Below are 21,643 nucleotides of genomic sequence, written 5' to 3'. Positions count from 1 at the left end.
TGATTTTGCCTCAGAGAAGCATGAGCTCCTAATAATATGTTATAGTCTATCATTTAAAGTGTCTTGCAAAAATGTTCAGAGCGTTTTAACGTTTTCACAGTTGGCTCCATGACAAACTTAATGCATGTTTGGGTTTAATTGGTTGTTCTATTGTTAAAAAAAAGGAATAACTGATAAAGTTTATTTGTTTTTAAATGTCTGAAACAGAAATCTGAATAGTGCTTTATGCATTTGTGTTCAGATCTGTTTAAGTTAATTAACCTAAATAGAATCTGCTGAAATCAGCTGTTTCAGAAAGTCAGTGTAATGGTAAAAAAATTGTGTTTGATTTCACTTTTAGTGAAGCTGTTCACTTCAAACAAAGTTTAAAAAAAGCCCATGGTTACTTTGGAGGAGCTGCAGAGATTTAGGATGTAGTTTGGAGAGTCTGGAGAAAAGGCAGTTCTAATTTAAGCACTCCACATATCTATACTTCTATGGGCAACCATGGTGAAACACGGAGGTGGCAGTATCATGCTGAGAGGATGCAGTTGCCCCGCAGGGACAGAGAAGCTTGTCAGTCTTGGTGGAAGGATGAATAGAGCTTATTACAAGTACATTCAGAAGCAAAACGTATTTGGGGCATCTTAAATCAAGCTGAGTTTTCTGACTCAGTTTCAGCGACTTTGTGTAGAATGGGGGAAAAAATTGAATTCAATGTGAGAGGTTTGCAGAAACATATGTAAAAACTTGCACCAACAATTGTTGGAAAATCTGGTTTTACATACAAAATATATCAGGACTTAATACAAATGTTAAAAAAAAACTTTTGGATTTGTTAAAAAAAAAGGTAAAAACCATGTAAGATTTTTCCTTAACTTCACAATTATAAAAAACTTTGTGTCAATCTTTTACATAAAATCCATGTAAAACCTACGGAATTAAATCATTTCTGCGACACAAAATTTAGAAATGTTTACGAGGCATGAGTAGGCTAGTTCTGCAGGGCGCTGAATCCGTATAACAATATAATCTGAGACTAGTTAAATAGTGTTATTTGAAGAAAAGTATTTATTTACAACAAACATGTACATATATACCCTTCCACGTAAAAGCATACGAATCATGACTTTGTCTTTAAAGGTATTTTTTTTAAAGATGTGCACGTCTGAAGCAATGGATAGTGGAAGCACTGATAACACACACACACACACACTCCACCTCACCCATGTTCCCAGGCACATCAATACTGTCCCACATGTGCTGCACACAAGCAAAATAAACTGCTGGGCAGTTGATTTAACCCTTGGTTTATGCTGTTGGTCTGAAAGTTGGGTTGTTGTAATTAAATATGTGGTCAAAAATTATAGTTCGTTTGTTGAGTTAGAGGCTATAAGATGCCTCGTCATTCTTCAACGACAGCTAATTTGTACTGTGTAATTCCCGGATCCAACTTTAGCAAAACCTCTTTGACCAGATTGAAAAAGAAGTGGTTAGATGGTTTAAATGATGCTGTATATTAATGGTAGTTTGAGAGGATTTTGTTCAGATCTTTAGTTCACACTAGGGGAACTATGTCGTGGACTTACAGTACAACAATTAGCCTTTTAGCTGCTAATTAGCTAGTGCTAACAAGTGGAGGATTTAAACTTGGTCATACAGACAACGCTACGAAGCCATTCTGACGTTGTGATAAATTATTATCGATAATTTTTTGTATAAATATAATGTTTATATATTTCTTAATTCAGAAATAAGCTGATAGAAGAAATAATTGCAATTTTAATCCAAATATTACATTTTCAGTAATCCTGGTTGTGGGTCGTTCTATTCTTTCCACATTTTTGCAGCCTTAATTATAGAAAGTAGTCACTTTTAAACTCAACCAAAGGGGTTAAAAATGCAGATAGGGGACTTGTAAGCACTGCTGGGACTTTTTCAGGCTCACATAGGTAACCTGAATCTTATGTATACGAGTTTTTTTTCAGTACAAAGCCACCAGTGGAAAAAGGAAAAAAAAAAAAGCAACGAGCCACTAACTCACTGCGCACTATGGATGAAGTGAAAACATATTTTAAAGCCAGTTTTTTTCTCTTTGTGCAAGGAAGTCCTTAAAGCTTAAAGCCTTGTGCATACAAATTCTCAATTCAGGGCTGGGTTGGTTTAAAAAAAAGCAGTTTTTAGATACAATTGTTTTAACATTCTCTTACGTATGCAGATCAAAGTTGGATCAATTAGTTGAATTTAAAAACAAACAGAAAAAAAAACGAATAAATGAAGTGTGATATAAATGCTGTTATCCGTAGCATCATCATCAAATGATGAAGAGGGGAGAATCCATTGGGCATGAAGCGCCACCATGTGATATTTAACACATTAATAAGAAATGGGAAGAGACTTTTAGACGCCCTTAATCACAGACACAAAAGAAGAAAACATGTCTTTCGATTTATACTTGTAGTTTCCCCATTAATTCTGAGAATATCTTTAAAGACTGCATCGTCATGACTGCATTACATGGATATCTCTTTTGAAGGTAAAATCAAAACAGGAGTAAAAGGGACAGCAGGAAAAACTTGTCCGTCTGGGTCAAGGAACTAACTTTTCAGTGTTTATCATCTATCTGATGAGCTTCACGATCTTTTTCTGCAGAAAAACAATAAGTTAAAGAAAAGTCATGCCAGCAGCTAATCAAAGAATTTTAGCTCAATAAATATGGAAAGTCGCAAAGACTTGAGGTAAAACTGTAGCCAAACTGACAGAAACAGACATTTCTGCAGCATGCATGTCCATCTGGAGGCTGTGATTTATGAAGGATAAACACAAATAAAACGCCTGGATCGACGACGGCCCACATTATTCATTAATAGCTGCAAAAGTTAGAGCAGATATTAGATTTTATTCTCTCACTTATTTTCAAAAAAGGCAATGTGGTTGGATGAAGGTTGGGTTTGCTGAGCAGATTTGTTGGTAATGGTGCATGAACACACACACTCTTTCCGACACACACACACATAGAATAAGGAAAGAAACCAGAAAAAAAGAGCAAAAAGTTCACATCCTTTTTTAAAAAATCTATTAGAAACAACATAATATGCAGAACAATACAATAGCATTTACAATACTTAGTTTCCCAGTTCTTGTGAGAGTCCAGCGTAATTTTACAACAGTATACAGTATATTTTCTTTCTCCACTCACATCCCAAACTAGGGCTTGATATAGTTTTATACTTTTAATTTCATTACTCTCATCATCCCTCCATCCAGGTTTCAATCCACCATATTTTTTTAAAGGGCACCTCCTCTGTTTTGCTACAGCGTCCTGTCCGTTGCAGACATTGGCTTCTCTTTGGTCCAAGTCCACTGTCCCAAAGAGAGGAGCCATCCCCAGGATAAGTCTTTTTACGTTTGCTGTCAAGAGCTGAGAATAGATCAACCAGGTGCCACATTCACCAGAGGTACAGGCAAATCGCCCAAAGAGTCAATCACAATCACTTTGTTGGAGGAGTCAGCATGGGGCGATCGGGCCTCAGCAAAGAGGCAGAAGTTTGTGGCCACCAGAGAAGAAGAAGCAGTGTTCCGTGTTCACCCTACTTAGGTGAATTTTGATCAGCTCAGCTCAGTTCGATTCTGGTGAAAAGATTAGAGGCAGCCAGGGAAAATGTCCACATGGCAGGCATCAACCAGATAAAACGGTTGCTGATTCTGGAATCTTGGTTTTGTTGGTTACTGGCATCAGGAGGTCGAGATGTCCTAAGCTCCACAGGCCTCCAGGAGACACATGATTCCCCTCCAGCTCTGAGAAGAGACAAATTCAGTTGGTTAAAACTTCATTCCATTCACGGCAGTACTGTCAACTTTATACAGACAAAAAACACCCACAGAACTTGGGATTAGATATTTAGCCTTAGGTGAAATGGTAAATTTCCAGTACATGATGTTTTCCACGTGGATTAAAAATTTTAATTGTTTATCTCCAACCAGAGAACCTACATGTTTACTGTGTCCACCATGTGGTTACAAGGCTTTTTGGCTCTCCCATAAAGCTCCTTTCTTCTCCAATGTTTTAAGACGGGTCTGTTACGTTTCTTTGGTTTCCAGTGAATTTCTTTTCTTTTTATACTCTAAAGATCTATTTGAAAACTCTAGGCTTGTGGTCAAAAAACCTATATTGAGCTAAGCACTCATAATTTACTTAGATGTTCTGAATAAATGGCATCTGAAGGAAGCCTTGGTTGCACAGGGGGGTATTGCTGTATATATGGGTAAGTCTAACTAATGGAAGCACCAATAATTTTGGAGAAAAGTTGGAAAAAATGCACTAAAATAGATTTTTTTTTCATGATGATGGACAATGATTACATGAACAGGGTAAAAAAAACAGCTCCTTGCCCTTGTTTGATCAGCTCTGCATGTGTCCGCAGACAGAACCATGTTCGTCAGAATGGTCGACCTGGAGCCAGACTCCACATGAAGATGCAATAGAGAGACACAGAGGGCCCTCGAAGGTTTTAGTAAGTTAATCCTACACCCGACAGTAATGCTACTTTAGCAGGAGGTAGGGACTTAGAGACCAAACACATCATCAGCTTGAAGCGATACTAAGTGTGCAACATTTCCTGGATGATCTGTTGAACTGGACTACAAGCTAATGTAAAATTAGCCTTAGACTCTCTCAAAAATCTCACAGTCAATCATTTCAAAGACAGACTTCAGCCTGCAAGACCTTAATGGGTCCAACAACAATTTTGCCTGTTGAAGGATACTAAAGTTTCATAGATACATGCAAAAAAGCAAAGACGCCATCTATGCCATCTTGACTGCTTGCATTCCTTTTATATAGCAGCAACAATAGTCCTCATCTATCTCTCAGCAGGTGGAAGTGACCAGCGAGGGAACGTGGCCGATGTTGCTGTCAAAGCTAAAGAGCAAGAGGTGAGACGGATAGACGATAGTCACCTGAGAGTGCCGTCCACGCGTACACACAAACACACATATACACAAGAGGACCATTACGCTCAACACAAAAGCAAGAAAGGAAAAGATTAAGGAGCCTGAGAACAATAATAGCTTCCCGCTTCCCCTCATCCATCAGTTTTAACAAAGCTACAAAGGAGGAAAAGTGTAGTTTGTTTAAGACTGGTGTGAACTATTGTGATAGCTGTTGTTAAACAGGTTTATTGTGTTATTATCAATGTTAAAGGCAACAAACCTGTGATATTTTCAATGTTATGCTACAATTTAGGGGTTTATTTTTACATGGAATAACAACTTTTTTTCCAGAAACAATTTGAAAATTGTGCTTCGCATTTGGATTCGGTTTCATTGACTATAATACCACTATATGAACTCCAACGATTCACAATGACTTGAAACGATCACAGATGAATGCCTTTTCGTTTATCCAGCTTATATCAAAAAGCTGAGAATTTCTTTTTGTTTTCTTCTTTTTTTTTTCTTTAGCAAAATAGCTCTAGATCAGTCAGACTGGATTACGACTCTGGATAAACAGGATTCTTTTCAGATTCATGATACATTCTCTATTTTTACTTTGACTAGGCCATTCTAAAACACACACATATATACTTGTATCTTACCCAGTAAAGTCTATCAACAGCACGCTGTGGTCAGGGTTTTACTGTTACTGTCTGCCAATAATCAGTTCTATCATCCCATCATCATTGATCAGATTCGCTGATCCTGCTGAAGTAAATCTTCTCTCCTCTTATAGTGATGGTATGCTGAGGTACATGTGCAGTGTCTTTTTGTGTTTTCTGTGTTCATTTAGAAATTAACTGAATTCTAGAGGCAACTTTTGCACTATAGGGAGCAAAACATTTTTTCCACTGCTTGTATGTTTAGTTCCACATGTTTGGAACTAAACATACAAGCAGGATTTCTAAGCAACAAAAATAGCAGCATGTCAAATTTCCTTATAACCTAAAGAGAACTTTAACAGAACTTGCCAGAGAAATCATACGTTCCTTTTGTGTTCTTAAATAAGTGTCCAAATAAGCAGAGCATCAACAGTTCATTCATCTGTCGCTGAGTCGTGTGACTTTCCTGCAGGTTAACAAGGCTGCACTGATTACTGCGGTAAACTCGTGTCAAAAGGCCAATAATGCTATGAGTGCTTGAAGGAGCTCAACATTGCTTATGGGGTTTTTCACCTAATAAGCAAATCAATACATCGAGCTGTAAGTCTCATTTCCTCGACTCCGAGGTGGATTCCACAGGGGCCAAATCAACAGGGACACACATTCACATGGACAATACAAGGGGCCACACAATCCCCATGGGGACCTGTTTTTCTTTTTGTGTTTTTGTTTTGCTCTCTCTTTTCTACCCAGTGTCCCTTAATAGTAAAGTTTCCCCGACAGGAAAACAGAGAATTTGAAGAGGCGGGGGTAATAGTGGGAGGGTTTGTGGAAGTTGGAGTTGGTGGAAGGGATCTTGACCCCCTATGCAGAAGGTTAACAAATTTGCGCTTAATGATTTCAGCAATGAATTCTGGGACAAAGGGTCTCCAGCCGAGACTGGCGGAGAAAGCATCCGTTCATTCAAGCGTTCTTGATTTGGGGAAAAGCTCCTAATGGGCAAAACCAAGTAACAAATTCCATACTCTCTGCGTCATAATTAATTCTTCCACTCTGTGATAATTCTCCTGAAACCTGAAATTACAGTTAGCAGGGGCAGCACATGGCTAATTTTGGGGAAGAGGGAAAGCAGAGAGAGAGGAAGAAAGAAGGAGGAAAGAAGGGGAAATGGGGGTAAGGGTCATCCGAGAGTCATTCCCGTCACAATCAAAGGCTCGGCTCGCTTCTGCTTCACTTGCTGGGCTTCATCTCTGCTGACAGGTGTATTGTTTCGCAAGGGGATATAAGCTCCGTAATCATCACTGGGTGGAAAGCATAACGCTCTCCACTAAGCAGGACTAATTGGCTTTAGTTTTAACTAATGTTGCTGTGTGACTGCCAGGCACACCTTCTGTAACGAGGCTCGGCACAATAACCGCTCAATTTAGCCCCTGCAGTAAGAAAATCTCAACGCTGCTAATGAAAATTGCTTATAAAATATAATGAACCTGTGCTCTCTTAATCAAATAAGATAACTGTCCCCACTCCTCCCTCACGTAATAACCTATTAATTTAATTGGTCATGAAAGAATATAACACATCGCTTACTTTTAAATGACCTAGAAAGGAAAGGAGGAAAACTCGATAGAGACGTGCTGAGCTGATGAAGCTGTAAGGGAAACACTAGTTTGTGAAGAAGAGACATTTTCCTGTCATCATCAGTCTCTCAGCTTCTCTCCTCTTCCCGCCTCCTTCCTTTTACTCCCTCTCCACCCTCCCTTTTATCATTTACTCTTCTTCCCCCTTTCTCACTCGCCCATCTCTTCATCCGCCCCTCCCTCCTTCTTTCTTTCCTCTACCTCTCTGTCTCTGTCCTTTATTTTTTTTTTCCCTTCCCCTCCTCACTCTTCCCGTCTTTTCCGCGCCTCAGCCCCGTCTCACCGAGGATTCCTCTGGTGGCCCAATTACGGGATTCAGCAGGCAAATTGAGGCTGTTTAAAGCGAGGTCTGCTGGGAAGGCTAGCAGCTGCTGGAAAGAGGCTGCCCGGACGCGCCGAACAAACCCTGGTGTTTACACACTTTGCACAGCAACACAAACGCAAACACACACGTTGAGCTCTTCCTTCTGCTTCCTCTTCCTGAATCCTGAACCTGAAAGATGCGGTTCCGTTTGAGATTTCTGGCCTTTTGTTGTCGCCGGCGACATCGGAGGCGAAAACAAGGGGGGAATATTTTCGCTACAGTGCACGCGCATTGCACAGTGGGTTAATGGTCCCTATTTTTGTAAACTGAATAAGTCAAATCCATTGGTCACACCTCTGGTGACGGCATATTTAATTTGGATCTAGTCAATTAGGCCCAGCTAAGCTCCATACCCTGCTGGCTACCTCCTCCATTTTGCAGTAGTTTGTGTCCCTTCTCTGTGCCAGGAGTAATCCTATTAGCATACACACACACATATGCACATGCATATATACAGTTATACAGCCCAGCATGGAGTTACATAGGCTAACACCCACACATCAGCATGTATTTCACTTATGAACGTTGTGCGCTTTACATTCAGCCAAGGTGGCACACGCGCACAATGAAAACAATGATGTGTTCGGCTGAGATTGGACCCAGCGCCGCTTTAAAACACAATGTGCTCTGTGACACCAGCCAGCCTGTATACATCCAGAATTATGTGGGAGTCTGTTTTGCCCTGGGGCAAGAGTGAGGGAAGGGATAAGAGAGAGGAGGGGGAGAAGTGAGAAGGAAGAGGGGAAAAAAAAGAAACTAGAAAAAAGGTGTTGTGTGAAAGAGATGGAGAGAGGAAAATTGACAGTGAGAAAAACCACAATGTCGGAGCGAGTATGAGGAAGACATGGAGGGAAGGAGGTGGTGGGTTTAGGAGGGGCACCCCTGTAGCTGGTTAGTATGTGTGTATTAATGTGGCTCATGCATCAACAGCAACCTGGCAGATTTATGACACTTAAGGGGCGCTCACTTCTCTCGCTCTCCTTGCACCAACAACGACTGCTTACATTTTTGCCAATCAGTCTGTTGCCATAGCAACCTTCTACCTGCCCTCTCCCAACCCAGAAGGTCCCCCCCACCCATCTCCTGTCCCAATCCATCCCCGCCTTCTTTCCTTCTCTGCCAGTTTCCTCTTTCTTCTCCTTTCCCCCCCACATCTTAATAAATATTCAATCATGAATCACTTTACAAAAGAAAATTTCCTTCAAAACTTATACATTTTGTAACATTTCTAACAGTAACTCCTATTATTATAATTTTTAGGCCTTTGTGGTTTTTCTCTGTTTTTCTTACTTTACTTCTCCCCATCCACATTTGCAGAAGAAATGTTTGATTTGTAGCTTTTGGATGTGTGAGAACAACAGCGACACAGTATACTCAAGGAGTTACAGGGATGTGATCAAAGGCTCTTATCGCCACACCGAGGGTGGGAAAGAAGGAGAAGAGTGGAAATCTGCTGGGTGAAGAACAAGAGCCTGTTTGTATCTAAAAGCTATTCAGACATGCAGAAAATCAACTACAATTACTTTATGTTTGAATTTGAAAATGTTTAAAAAAACAGCATTCTGAACACTACTTTCTGTATCAGCGAGGCGTCTATTGATTAAGGCTGAGGATACACAGATCTAAGAAGCTGTTTAAAAGGGAATTAATATTTTGTGTAAAATATCAGTTTATTTTGGCCTTCAGACATTTTTGGCAACCTCTGGAAATCTAGAAATTAAAGCAAATTTCTACATTTTCCTGGATTAACACAATAGTACTGGCTGTGCTAACTAAAAAAATACAGAATTTGAACCTTATAGTCTTAGTTTTAAACTATTATTAAATAGCTTTTTCACAAATGTTTTACTGTCCTCTCTCAAACACACTAAAAGAAACAAAGTGTGAGGTCACCTTTCCAAATACATCTCACAGTAAATATATGACTATTGGAACTCAAGTAAAGACTTAAAGTATCTTTTATGATAAAAATCTAAATAATTTTAGCTTTCATTAGCAGAATAGCCTTGATAATAATCATTGAAAATATGACCTTTATTAAGTGGGGGAAAATATAACATTAAAAGGATATATGTATGTAAATTTTCCTTATCAGTCTACTTACATCCCCCATTGTGTTGTGATTGGTCAGACTCGGGAAGGGCTACATGTAGTGCCACTGACCTTCCATGCCCATGTTCATGCCCATTCCACCCATTGGCCCTGCGGGAACACAACAAAGAAACGTAAAAATTAGCAAAAGGTTTACAGTCTCTAGAAAAGTGTGAAGAAGCTCATTATCGATTACTAAAACCAGGAATTAATTCACACAAGACTGTGCTTAGTAGGTGCTCTTTCACTATGAAGCTAATTTGACAGACAGCATAGAAACAAAGCCCTGTGGATTCGACTAGGAGCGGTGTGTGGAAGTGTTTTGAGGTGGGGTGCAGGGTGGCTAAGTCGCCCTGTAGTTTATCTAAACCTGCTGACTTCGAGTGGAGGCTGAGATTGGGTTTGAGACTTGACAGAGAATCCCAAAAAAACAGGGGATAGAGGAGGAGAAGAAGAGCTTAAGGACAAACTCTAGGATTAAAGCTGATGGCGTGAGAGAGGGACTGAGTTTCAAGGGGAGTAGGAGTGAGCAGGAGGAGGAGGATGGTGGTGTAATGTGATTGAGCACACCTGTTCTGGTGTATCCAAGAAAGAAGGGGGAGGAAACTGTGTTCGCATATCTTTCTTAGTGTGTTTGGAAGTGCACATCCTGCAGCATGCTGCAGTCGTAAAAGTTTAAATAAGAGCTTCTCTGTCAGCATGGAGATGAAATAAAAGATCGCTTCGGCAGATATTGGTTGTAAAACATATCTACATCTGAAGAAATGCAAAAGGAGGACAAAAAGGTGGAAGAGGACTCGATTCGGGAAGAGAAGTGGATGGAAACGAGCCAAAAGAACCACAGGACCAGACTGAAGGAAGATAGCAAGCACAACAGAGAACAGAAAAGGACAGACACGCAGAGAAAGCCATACCAGGTGGTCTGATTCCCATGTGCTGCTGGCCGTCCATGACGAAGCCACCCATTGGCTGGCCATCTGGATTGTAGGGAGCTCCTTGACTTACTGTGGATGCAGGAGAAGAAGAGGAGGGAGGGATTGGTGGGAGGGAGCAGAGTGGTCAATTAGTCCTTTTAATTAAAGCTCAGTGGACGGAGTGGGATCATCTGTTGGCTGGTGCACTCACAGGACAACGCTGCTGTCTTTCAACGTCACTCTGCTCCATGCTGTTATGGCTAGCTACTGTAAGCCCCTGGCAGACTTTAACGCAGCTGAATGCTCTAATAGGGATCAGACTAAGAGTTTAATCTAAACTATGGTGCATTTAGGACATGGACTGTCCTTGGCTTCAGGGTTACGATTGGATAGTTTAAATTGTATTTTCATGATTATGCAGAGTCACATCTAAATGTAAAGTCTGTTGGATTCTTTTGTGCCACCAGAAGGTCTGACAACAGAGTCCCCGCCGCTAACTTCAGTGAATTTATTTAGTTGTTAATGTGTCTGACCAATACAACTAGTTCATAAATTAAAAGATAAAGGATGATTTTTTATCTCATGTGTAAAGCACTTTCATTCCTCCCAACGAGTCTCTAATCAGCTTCCCCGAAGTAAAGCATACCCACGACACAGCTCTGCCGCCACCATAGTTCACTATGGAGATCATCCAATCAGACTGATACCAAGTGGCTTCCTCTACAGGAAATGCCTTTTTTTGCTGGTATCCCAAAAAGGTTGATTTAAATTCAATTTAAAGCTAATGAGAGGAGAAAATATGGAAAAAGTTGAATGATTTCAAATACTTTTTGAAGGCTTGTAAATGTCAGATCTGTTTCTACTGTGGCTAAAGAAGGTCCTTCCCCCATGTCCAGATTTAAATGTAAAGTTCCTTCTCATTTCATTGAGATTTGATTCTATAATCTGCGCACAGGTAATAATAAAATCAAGAATGCACGTTTTTGTAAATCCAAAACATTTCAGTTCCATAATTCTTGATTGACTATCTTGACATGCCCAGCCACTCAAATAAATATTTAATAAAAGACATGTTGGCACATCATCCAGCAATGCTTTTAACGTTAAATGTTGCTGCCCCCAACGCATAATTACACATACGATCAAAGGAGCAAAATGAGATCCATGTTGAGCCCCGATCCGGTTTTCAACAAAAGTTCATTCTCACTGATTGGTCCCAGAATCTGCTCCTATCTTAATACTTTATCTTATAAATACTGACTAAAGTGGAGCAGCAAGAATATGTGAAACCTGATACAGTTCCTTATTTTCTGCTCCCCTCCATTGTTCTGCTCTCATAGAAAGCCACTTACCTTCGATTTAGGCCGTTTGGCGGCCAGTCATGCAAAAGCAGGACCTCGGCCTCACTGAATGCCTTTGAACTTTACTACCCTCCCCCTTCCCTCCCCCCTTAATGCCACTGTGACCTCTCACCCCTATAACAGGTAATAAAGTTTACAGCAGTCCAAAACCAAGCCATGCACCAGGGGGACTGCTCGCTCATTCCCATCGCTCCCTAAAACAGCCACAAATAGGGTCAAGGAAGGGTGTTTAAGGGAACGGGGGGAAGGGTTTGGGGTAAAACAGGTTCAGAGGCAAAGGAGCCAAAAAAGCCAATCAGCGGTCAACCCAAAAAAGAAACAGACGGAGGTCTCTCTGGGTTATAGTTTAAGCCAGGGAGAAAGCATAATTGTTTTTTTTTTAATATATGTATTTGGTGAAAAAACTGAAGGAAGTTGTTTTAGGAACAAACTATTCTGAAAACATAGCTAGCTCTGTAGGCAGGATATCTAGACAAAGAGGTATCTCATTACTATTAAGGGTTGGAAAGAGTTGGATGCTTTCTACCTTTGCAACCCAAGTTGTCTGCAAAGTAGTTATTGTACTGAGTCTGCTTTAATTGGTACCAATCTTTGAGATGGTTTTTACTGACCATTTATCAATTTGTGATTGGTTTGGAGACCTTTTGTGCCATTTTGTGCCCAAATTTAATGAAAACAATCAGCTGAAATAAAATATGACATCTAAATAATGTTAATATTTGATATTTGAGCATTTCATATGTATCTTTTTAATTAACTAAAATACTCGGAAAAAAAAATAGTAAACTGATATGTATCCACAGTAGGTAGATATATGTTTGCATAAGGGCACAATGGAGGAAGTAGGATATGCTGAAATGGCATCATGCGGGTACAAAGTAAGGTACAAAGTAAGAGGTGCAAAATTTATTTTTTCACTCCACATAGCAAGTCAATTCTGATTAATGGTTGCTGTTAATGGTGAAATATTTTGCCTCTTAACTTTATTGGTCAGTACTGAGAAGGGGGGGAAATTCCCTGAAGGATTTGGACATTCCAAGAAGGGAGCATCAGTCCTGTATTTACCCACTGAGAGGCCTCTGGGTGCATGGACTTGGGTTGGCTTAAGCCTGCGCGACTTGAAAACAGTAAGTATGGAAGACTTGCCTGCACGGTTTGACTGGTCGATCATGGGCTGCACTATTCTCCTCCGCGCATTAATGAACCTGCAGAGCAAGGAGAGACAGAGAGGAGGATTGTAAAGGGGAGGAGGATAGAAAAGGAGACAAAAACATAGAAACACAGTCAGAGCTGTACTCAAAATAAGATTAAGAAAAAATGCTGACTAATACCCTGAAGATTTTGGCAGCCGACACAAAAACCATCAAATTTCCAAAGTCGCCTCTTTCCCTTTGCAAACCATAACAGTGATAACGAGTAATTATTCCCATTGCTCCTATAAGCTTTGCTGAGCCCCAGTAAACCCGCTGCAGCGCTAAAGCAAAAGTCACATCTTAACTGCCTCAGTTATTAAAATTGTTGTCTTTGAAAAGTCAGAACTCCAGTACTTGTGCAAACTTGCCGGGAGAGAAAAAAAAAAGTCAGCCAGAACACTGGGCTGTTTGTGGAGGCGACGCTAAAACAGAATCGTCTCTCAGGCTGTCTAAAAACATTGCGGCCCATCTCTCTTTATTGAAGGTGTTCTGCCTCCTGAAGAGCTGAGACTGCTGACGGTTTAACGCCCCGGCTTCAAGCATGGCGGGGTGTTGCTGACAGGGAAACATGCCGCGTTGCCACTGGTGAGAGGCATTGTTTTTATGCTATGACAGGTGACCATGTGTTACTGTTTTTAATGTGCGCCTTTTTTGTGGACTAACCTTTCTATGACCTCCTATAAAAGTGCACCGTTAAACCTTTTATTGAGCACAGACACACACGCTCACAATTCCACATCTCTATCCTTATTAGGACATGGTTCTAATTTTAGGTTATTTTTGTTACTCCATCTGCTCCTTACACTAATATCACCACTAAGTTGACCAGTGCCAGTAAGTACCTAGGCTTTTACAGTAGCCTTGAAAAGCTTCCTCGATTGTAACAGTACTGGACTTTGGTGTCCATAAGAACTAAGACATATTAGAGGTCAATCAGAAGAGGTCCCTCTCTAATCTCTACCCTTATTGGGGCAATGTTTTTACTTCTTATATTCAAACATGACCTTCCAACCCTCTCTCTCCTACATGCATTCACACCTATTAATTGTGCATGCTCACATAGGAACCTATCTGGCCTCGGTCGGCCTAGCCCCTTTTTGAAATGACCCCTTAGCCTGTAATGACCCCAAGGAGAGAGGACTCTCTGGGGGCCTCTGACTTGATTTATGTGTTCCTGCTGTTGCCTGACCGGACACTTCTGTTTCATCTTTGAAATGGGGGAGCATTAACCGGACTGAAGGGGGAACAATAGTAGAGGGAAAACTTTTTAAAAATCTGGGAAATGGAACGTTTATGAGCACAGAGGATGGTGTGAAGGGGAGGAAAGAGACAAAAGGATACAAACATGCTGCATCTGTTTTGACCCTGAAGGGCAAAGAGAACCGCTTTCCTTTAAATGTCCTTAATATTCCCTCATCAAGTGCTTTTGTGTTCTTCTTTGGTTTTATGGTTTAAAGAAAGACCTCTAGGGAATTAGGGAGACAGAATGGCAAAGCTGGCAAGTAAAATAAAATATATAACAGCCTTTATTGTTAGCTGGTATCATCTTTATAAATGATATATTATGTCTTTTAAGCTGCTTCAGAATTACTTAAGGCAAAAGGAAAAAAAAAAGCCAGTAAAGCCAGATCACTGCAAGTTTTTTTCTATTTTTTATAATTTTGTCTTTTATATATGTAACATAAAGAAAGCTGATTTGGAATTTCAAAGGAGGAGAGAAAAAAAATCTAAAAAGCGAGGGAGGAATTTAAGAATGCATTGACATGGCAGAGCCCCATCAAATGAGAGAACGTCTGGAGTTTTATCACCAATGCTCTCTCTCCCTCCCTTCCTCCCCCTGTTACCCTGTTTTTGCTGTGGAGATCTGGAAGGAGGAGGAGGAGGAGCAAAGGAGTGAGGGCAAAGAGGGTTGAGGAGGCCCGAGCATTCCTTTAACTTTCCTCTCCTCTACTCTCCAAACCCTTCGCAGAAGGGACGAGGTCATCTTGGGGCCAGCGTTGGCTAAGGGTTGACCTCTACTTCTTGACACTCCCTCATATGTCCTTGCATCTGTTCTTCCTCTTTCTTGCTCTTCCTTTTGTTTCTCGTTTCGTTCGTCCATTCCATCACAGAGGAGAAACAGACTTCACAAGGGGTGGGACACGCGACTTAAAACTTGATGTCGGTTTTAGGAATTAAACATTTTATCTGGTTAAGCCTTCAACTAAACAAGCTGCACTCTGCCTATCTGTATCCGTTTCGTTTTCCAGCTGGCTCTTACTTATCATTCCCTTTATAGTGAAAAGCAGCAGCCCAACTCCCTCAGCAACGAATCTACAGTCTGACCCACCAAACTCCCTCCTCCTCCTTTCAAAAACTCATGCCGGTTTCCTGTCCCTGTCGTCCCCATATCTGCGGCCAGATGCACCATGGGGCCTGGAACAAAGGATAAAATGCCTCTCATAATAGCAGCCAAGGGAATGGAGAGATGGAGAGCAAGAGAATAGCAAGTAAGGAAGAGTGAGAGAGTCCGAAAAAAAAGGGGGCTCTGCTCTGCAAACCAGACACTCTTGCTGTGACCGTTAATAAGCTGACACAGAGAAAGACTGTAAGAGAGGGAGGTGGAGAGGAAAGCAAAGAAAAAAAAAAGAGAGATAAAGAGTGATGAGGAGCGAAGGAGAGAAAGAAAACCAGAGCGAGGCTTCACCTTTGGGCGACCCCCGGGTGCTATAGGGCCGGTGTTTATGGCCTGCTCATTCCCCAGCCTGCCATCACAACACAATGAGCTTCACTATCCAGCCCGGCTAAGAGGCAACAATAGCCGGGCTATTTTAGAGTGACACGCCGCTGGTGGTACGCATAAAGTTGAGTAAGAAATGCATTAAAAACATAGAATTGGGAAGAAATCTTGTAAAGTGCAGGGACAGCACAAACACTGTCCAAGGTAAGGAGTTGTTTTTTTTAACCAAGGGCTCAGATGTTTAACACACATATGAATACATGGCATGCCAACTACATGGTGATGCCACAGCTGGAGCTGCTAAAATCTTCTAGGGAAACTTTTTTTAACTCTTATATAGAAACGCTTGCAAACGTATTCATGGCTATTGAGAATTTCCCCTTTATTAATGATATAAGAAAGTATTTATCCTTTGGAGGTATGGTTTTATCAATGTCATACATACATTTAGAGACTGACAGTTTGTGAAAAAGTTATTTTTTAAAATTCATTTCCAATATCAGATGTTTTTTTATAGGTACGTATCAGAGTACAGGGGCTGATTTAAAACATTGAAAACAAATCATATATCAATTCACAACAAAAGTATGCTCTAATCTGTGTTAAAACCTTTAAAATGTGTGTTTGGGGTGCAGCAAAATATGAGGAAGTTCAAGGGTTATGAAGATTCTTGCAAGACACTGTATGCTTCTCCTAGATGTATGGATTCATTCTCCAACCTTTCTCCCTCCTTCATTGGGAAGAGTGGAACTGATTGTGACGGCGTCTGCCAAGCCCTTGCTAATGTCCCCATTCTCATTACACACTCCCACTCAAATGCACAGACACACTGAGCCGACTCAGCTGCACACAGGTGTACACGAAGCACACGTGAAATGCCCAATTAAAAGCAAGAAATTGTCTTTTTCATCAGCTGCCTTTGTTGCGTGACCAATTAGACGATAATTTAATAACGAGCGTTGGAAAGATGCAGATTGGATATACAAAAGGTTACTCTGCAAGCTCATTGATTTAAATTCATTCGCAGTTTTCAATATCTCCGGAACACGTTGTCACACATGCACGTATCTCCTTAGCCCAAAATCAGTATTATGTCAGTAATATGAGATGGACTAAAACACACAAATTGATCCCATGTCTTCAGGACTCACTAACCGCTCGTAACCTGAGATAATTTTGCACACTCATGGCCTACACAAACCCCCGCGTTCTCGCACAGCTGGAAATGTTGGGATCACATCCATGCACCAGAACCAGTCGACACATTTCGCTGCACGCTAACAGAGGTGTACATGCATATTCATATCCGAGAGCCGCTTTAAATAACTCTGCAACCGCACACTCGTCTTGGCTGCCAATCAATGTGATTTAAAACCTAACAAAGAAAAGCAAGCTCTGACGGGTAGCCATGTACATATCATCAGGTTGTCACCGCGGTTCCTTGCATCAGTTGTCTGCTGCAAAACCACAACGAATGCCCCCTGGATCCTTCCTCCTCACTGATGGCACACTCACACCAATAGATGATGCCCCATCTTTAAATACAGTTTTATGTTATGGGAAAGCTGCACACATTTGAGGCATACTGCTTGTAGGGGTTTTATGGAAGTACAGTTAAGAGTTTCTCCATTTGTTATCCTTAGCTGACAAGTTAACTCATAAATCACCTCGCTCTTGTTCCTCCCTTCACAGCAACCATCCCTCCTTCTCTTAATTTCTTTCTTTCTTTCCCCCTACAGGGTTTTTCGCAGGTCAGGTGCTTGAATTAGATGACTGAGATTAGTTTTAATCAGCTCGCACCACCTGCCCGCAAACGGAACTCAAAGTGAACATGAGCAACTTGAAGAATAAAAACACATGCAAATGAGGGTCTGGGATCTCCCTGTTTGACTTTACAAGTGTAAGTTAATTTATGTTGTTTAAATGAATAAGTGGAACAATGTGGGCCATGCTATGGTATTCCAACTTCTTAAGCTTTTATCATTGGTTGGTTTTTATTCAATAGACTACCATAAGTAAAGCAAAGTGGACTGAAATTACTGTTCAAAGTTTGGTTTTCCTTTGTATACAGCTCTTTTCACTATAAATTAAATCTGTTAGAGCCACTTGGCTACAAGTTTGTTGATTAGTAAGCCTCTGCATAGAACGCTTTATGCAGGAAAAAACTAACAGCACATTTCAACCTGAAGAACCTCTCACTGCATAACATGGTGGTGGCAGCATTATTTCTTGATTGGAGTTGAGAGGAAGATTTTATAGCGTTAAGAATAAAAAAAAAAGGTTGCATAAAGCCAGGAGATTTTGACAGAACATTTCCTTCTAACGGAACCATGAACCTGAACATAAAGTCAGAGCTAAAACGCTAATCAAAGCGTATCCAGATCTAAATTTGGATGTGAATCTGTGGTAAATACTGTAAAAAGGCCGTTTACAGAAGTTTGAGCTATTTTAAAAGAAGAGGCCACAGAATCTTCAAGCTCTAAGATTGTAAATCTTTTAGAGACATCACCCAATCTGTCAGCAATCAGCCTCTTTGTATGACTTAAATGCCCATTTTTATGTGAATAATTTTTCCATTGTGTTAATGGAAATTCAGCAATTATATCGTTTTTTTCCCCTTGTTTTAAAACCTACTACAATGAGGTTTACTTGGATTCCCTTCTAGAGTTGAAAATGTGTGAAAAATTGTAATATTGGGTATTTAAAATATTTTCTTTTTTTAAGTATATCAGTCAAATTGTGCCCAACAGGCCTGTGTTGAAATCCGGAGTGCGAGAAAAGAACCAGTGCTTCTAAGGAATTTTAAGCTTTGAGGTTATATGTGGATTTAAAAAAAAATGGCTGCAACTATTCATTAGGAAACCATATTTAGCTCCGAGTCAAAGATTATGCACCATCGTTAATTTGTCTGAGCTTGAGCTATTTTAAAAGAAGAAGTCACAAAATCTTCAAGCTCTAGGATCGCAAATCTTTAAGAGACATCCTCCAATCTGTCAGCAGTCAGCCTCTTTGTGTAGTTTCACTGGCCATTTTTAAATGTTTTAAATGTTTCCATGCTGTAAAACCTACTACAAGGATGCTTTCTTGGCTGCATCCTGGAGGCCTGTGTTGAAATCCTGAGCTAAAGAGAGGAACCAGTGCTTCTTAGGAATTTTAAGCTTTGAGCTTATATGTGGATTTAAAAAAAAAAAAAAACGGCTGCAACTATTCATTAGGAAACCATATTTAGCTCCAAGTCAAAGATTATGCACCATCGTTAATTTGTCTGCACAGCTTTCAGCAAGTACAAACACCTATATGCCTTGTTACAAATGTACAACGTAGCTGCATGCTCTTGCTTGTCGGGAAGCCCTGATTCTCACTTTTTTTCTTCAGAAATTCCTGGACCAATTGCACTGCCTTCCTAAAGTTTTTCAACCCCTAAACTTTTTTTACGTTGTGTTCAGTCACAATTAAATGTGAATATTTAACTGAAAATTAAAATGTCAGTAAAATGAAATGATTTTAGGGATTTTTTTCTTTTTACAAAAACTGTGGGTGTGTGATTCCTTATTGTGATATCCCTAAATAAAATCCAGTGCCTTCATAAGTCATCTATTAGTAAACAGATTCAATCTGTGTAAACTGTGTGTAGGTTCTGTAACAAAGCATATGGAGCTATAGATCTAACTTCAAAAATGCATTACTCAGCCTGCTGAATTGCCTCCTCCTATAGAAAGCATCTACTCGCATCAGTTCTCTGGAAAGAAAAGGTGCGGCCAAGTGCTCATTACTTCTGAATTAGAGTGTGAAGGATGCAAAAACATATGCGTGGAGATATAAAACCATATGGACGCAGAAATGCTTCAGAGTTTCGGTTAGAGTGAGGTCATATAGGAGTCACAAAACAAAGACTTCACCTAATACGTTATTAGACAGGAGGCCTGTGTTTTGGGTCAGCACAACTTACAAGCCTTTATTGGCAGGAAAATACGTCCTGAACCATCTCCAAATGTATTTGAAGCTATGTTGCGACACACCCACTGACACTGACACACACAAACGCATTCATTATATTGAGGGGCTTCAGTTCCAACTTCTAATAACATATGGCAGATTAATAGGATCACATATGGAGGAAAAAAATCAGGAAAAACTAGTAGAATTTTAAATAGAGCTTTAGACTGCAAACAGACATGGGGTCACTTAATCTCCATTACTGCTTACACATAAAATGCAAGTATGCATGCATGTGCAGGGCACAGACACTGTCTTGTTGCTCCACTACCTAAAGAGCCCAGTGTCCATTAAAGGAGCCATGAATCCACCACTAAAACTGGTTTTACAGAGTCGAGCAACAGGCCAGCAAAAACCACTCAAACACTACGTGCACATACAAACTGGAGAGGAGCTCCGTGTGTTTATGTGTGTGTCCATGGTAACCAGGTGCCTCACAGAGCCTAATAGAGGAAATGTTTGCCACTCGAAAAACACACATGAACCCAGTGGCTCTGACAGGGCTGGTTTTGCAGCCCTTGCTGGCTTCTTGGATGTGAAGGGTAGAAATGTACAAACAGATCGAAGGTAAAGAGAGATATTCAAACCTCCGAGAGGAGCTACAGGGGTCAAATGTGATTTTACATCCTCACATTTAGTGAGAGAATTTCCTTTATTAGCCCTATCCCTGATTTCTATTCACTTCCCTATCATTTTATCATTTTGGGGAATAGGAGGGTAGTAAGGGTAAAATAGTTTTAGATTGAGAACAGAGGGCAGAGTTGTGTCAAATAACGTAGGGAAAGCAAGGAGGGCAAGAGTAGAGTGGGATAGGGAGGACAAAAGTTAGCCTAGCCAGCCAGACCTGTTCACAGCATATACAGTACAATACATATCACAGAACCAGGGCGGGACTAACAGAGTCAGGGGGAACAGGATAGAACGAGCTAACAACAAATGTGATGCAAAAACATGTTATTTTTAAAAAGACAAGCTCTTACAGCATCCAGTAAGTTAAATGTTTCAATAATATCCAGCTAATTTGGGATATAATAAATGGCATTATTAAAATACTGCTCTCTTCTGGCTAAAATTATGACTCTATTGCTTACAGAAAAGAGTTGTTGCATTATAGGTAACTTTAAATGCCGGCTGTCCTCGGGTGCCACTGTCCTGCAGTTTTTGCATGCCTCCCTGCACTAACACACCTGAAACAAAAGGCCGTATTATCTACTCGACATGACGACAAGTTAAGCAGAGGCCTGGCAATTGACCATCCATTTGTTTTAGATGATTTGAAGTAGGCGTGCATGCAAAAGCTGCAGGACAGTGGCAATGAAGGACTGATGTTGCCTACCCCTGATCTAAAGAGTAAACTCCCTCCTCTTGTGCCAACCAGGCGTGTGTTAGACCAAAGAGTCTGAGTCTTACCAGACTGACTGCTAGGGTAGAATCGGGTAGTGTGGGGATGGGGAGATCCACAGCAGGGTTTTGGTAAACTTCTACAGGAGGGTAGTTTGGAAGTGGATGAGAACTTTTTTTTAAAGTGGGCTAAAAGAATTTTACTATACAAAGAACTTAACTGGAAACATTTCTTGATTGAAAAATTCCCCCACGCTTCTTAATGTCAGGTTTTTTATTTATCCTTCATCACTTCAAATGAAGAACTACAGTAATAACAACCTCAGTAACTAAAGCGGGGCTTAACACAAGCAAATGTGATCCACCCTCTTCTGGAATCAGTAAGCCAGTTTTTCCACCGGTGTTAGAGAGAAATGGATGGTTTGAAGTTTGGTACTGGTCAGGAATAAGC

General features: G+C 40.5%; 1 protein-coding gene across 1 annotated transcript in view; it reads right to left on the bottom strand.

Annotated features, from left to right (window-relative positions):
* Positions 1–1,030: 1,030 nt before the first annotated feature.
* The window catches only part of LOC119798073 (homeobox protein Meis1), a 96,580-nt gene continuing 75,967 nt past the window's right edge, over positions 1,031–21,643 (bottom strand). The window contains exons 10-13 of the mRNA XM_038307414.1: positions 13,090–13,148; positions 10,583–10,672; positions 9,682–9,779; positions 1,031–3,777 (exon numbers count right to left, since the gene is read on the bottom strand). Coding sequence (XP_038163342.1) covers positions 9,721–9,779; positions 10,583–10,672; positions 13,090–13,148 — 208 coding nt within the window. The 3' untranslated portion in view covers positions 1,031–3,777; positions 9,682–9,720. The remainder of the gene's footprint in view (positions 3,778–9,681; positions 9,780–10,582; positions 10,673–13,089; positions 13,149–21,643) is intronic.

This window comes from Cyprinodon tularosa, unplaced genomic scaffold (assembly GCF_016077235.1).
Source record: "Cyprinodon tularosa strain WSP-4 unplaced genomic scaffold, ASM1607723v1 ctg61, whole genome shotgun sequence".
In the NCBI taxonomy this organism is placed as follows: domain Eukaryota; kingdom Metazoa; phylum Chordata; class Actinopteri; order Cyprinodontiformes; family Cyprinodontidae; genus Cyprinodon; species Cyprinodon tularosa.
The sequence above is the reverse complement of the archived record's forward strand: the minus strand, read 5'-3'. Positions and strand labels throughout refer to the sequence as shown.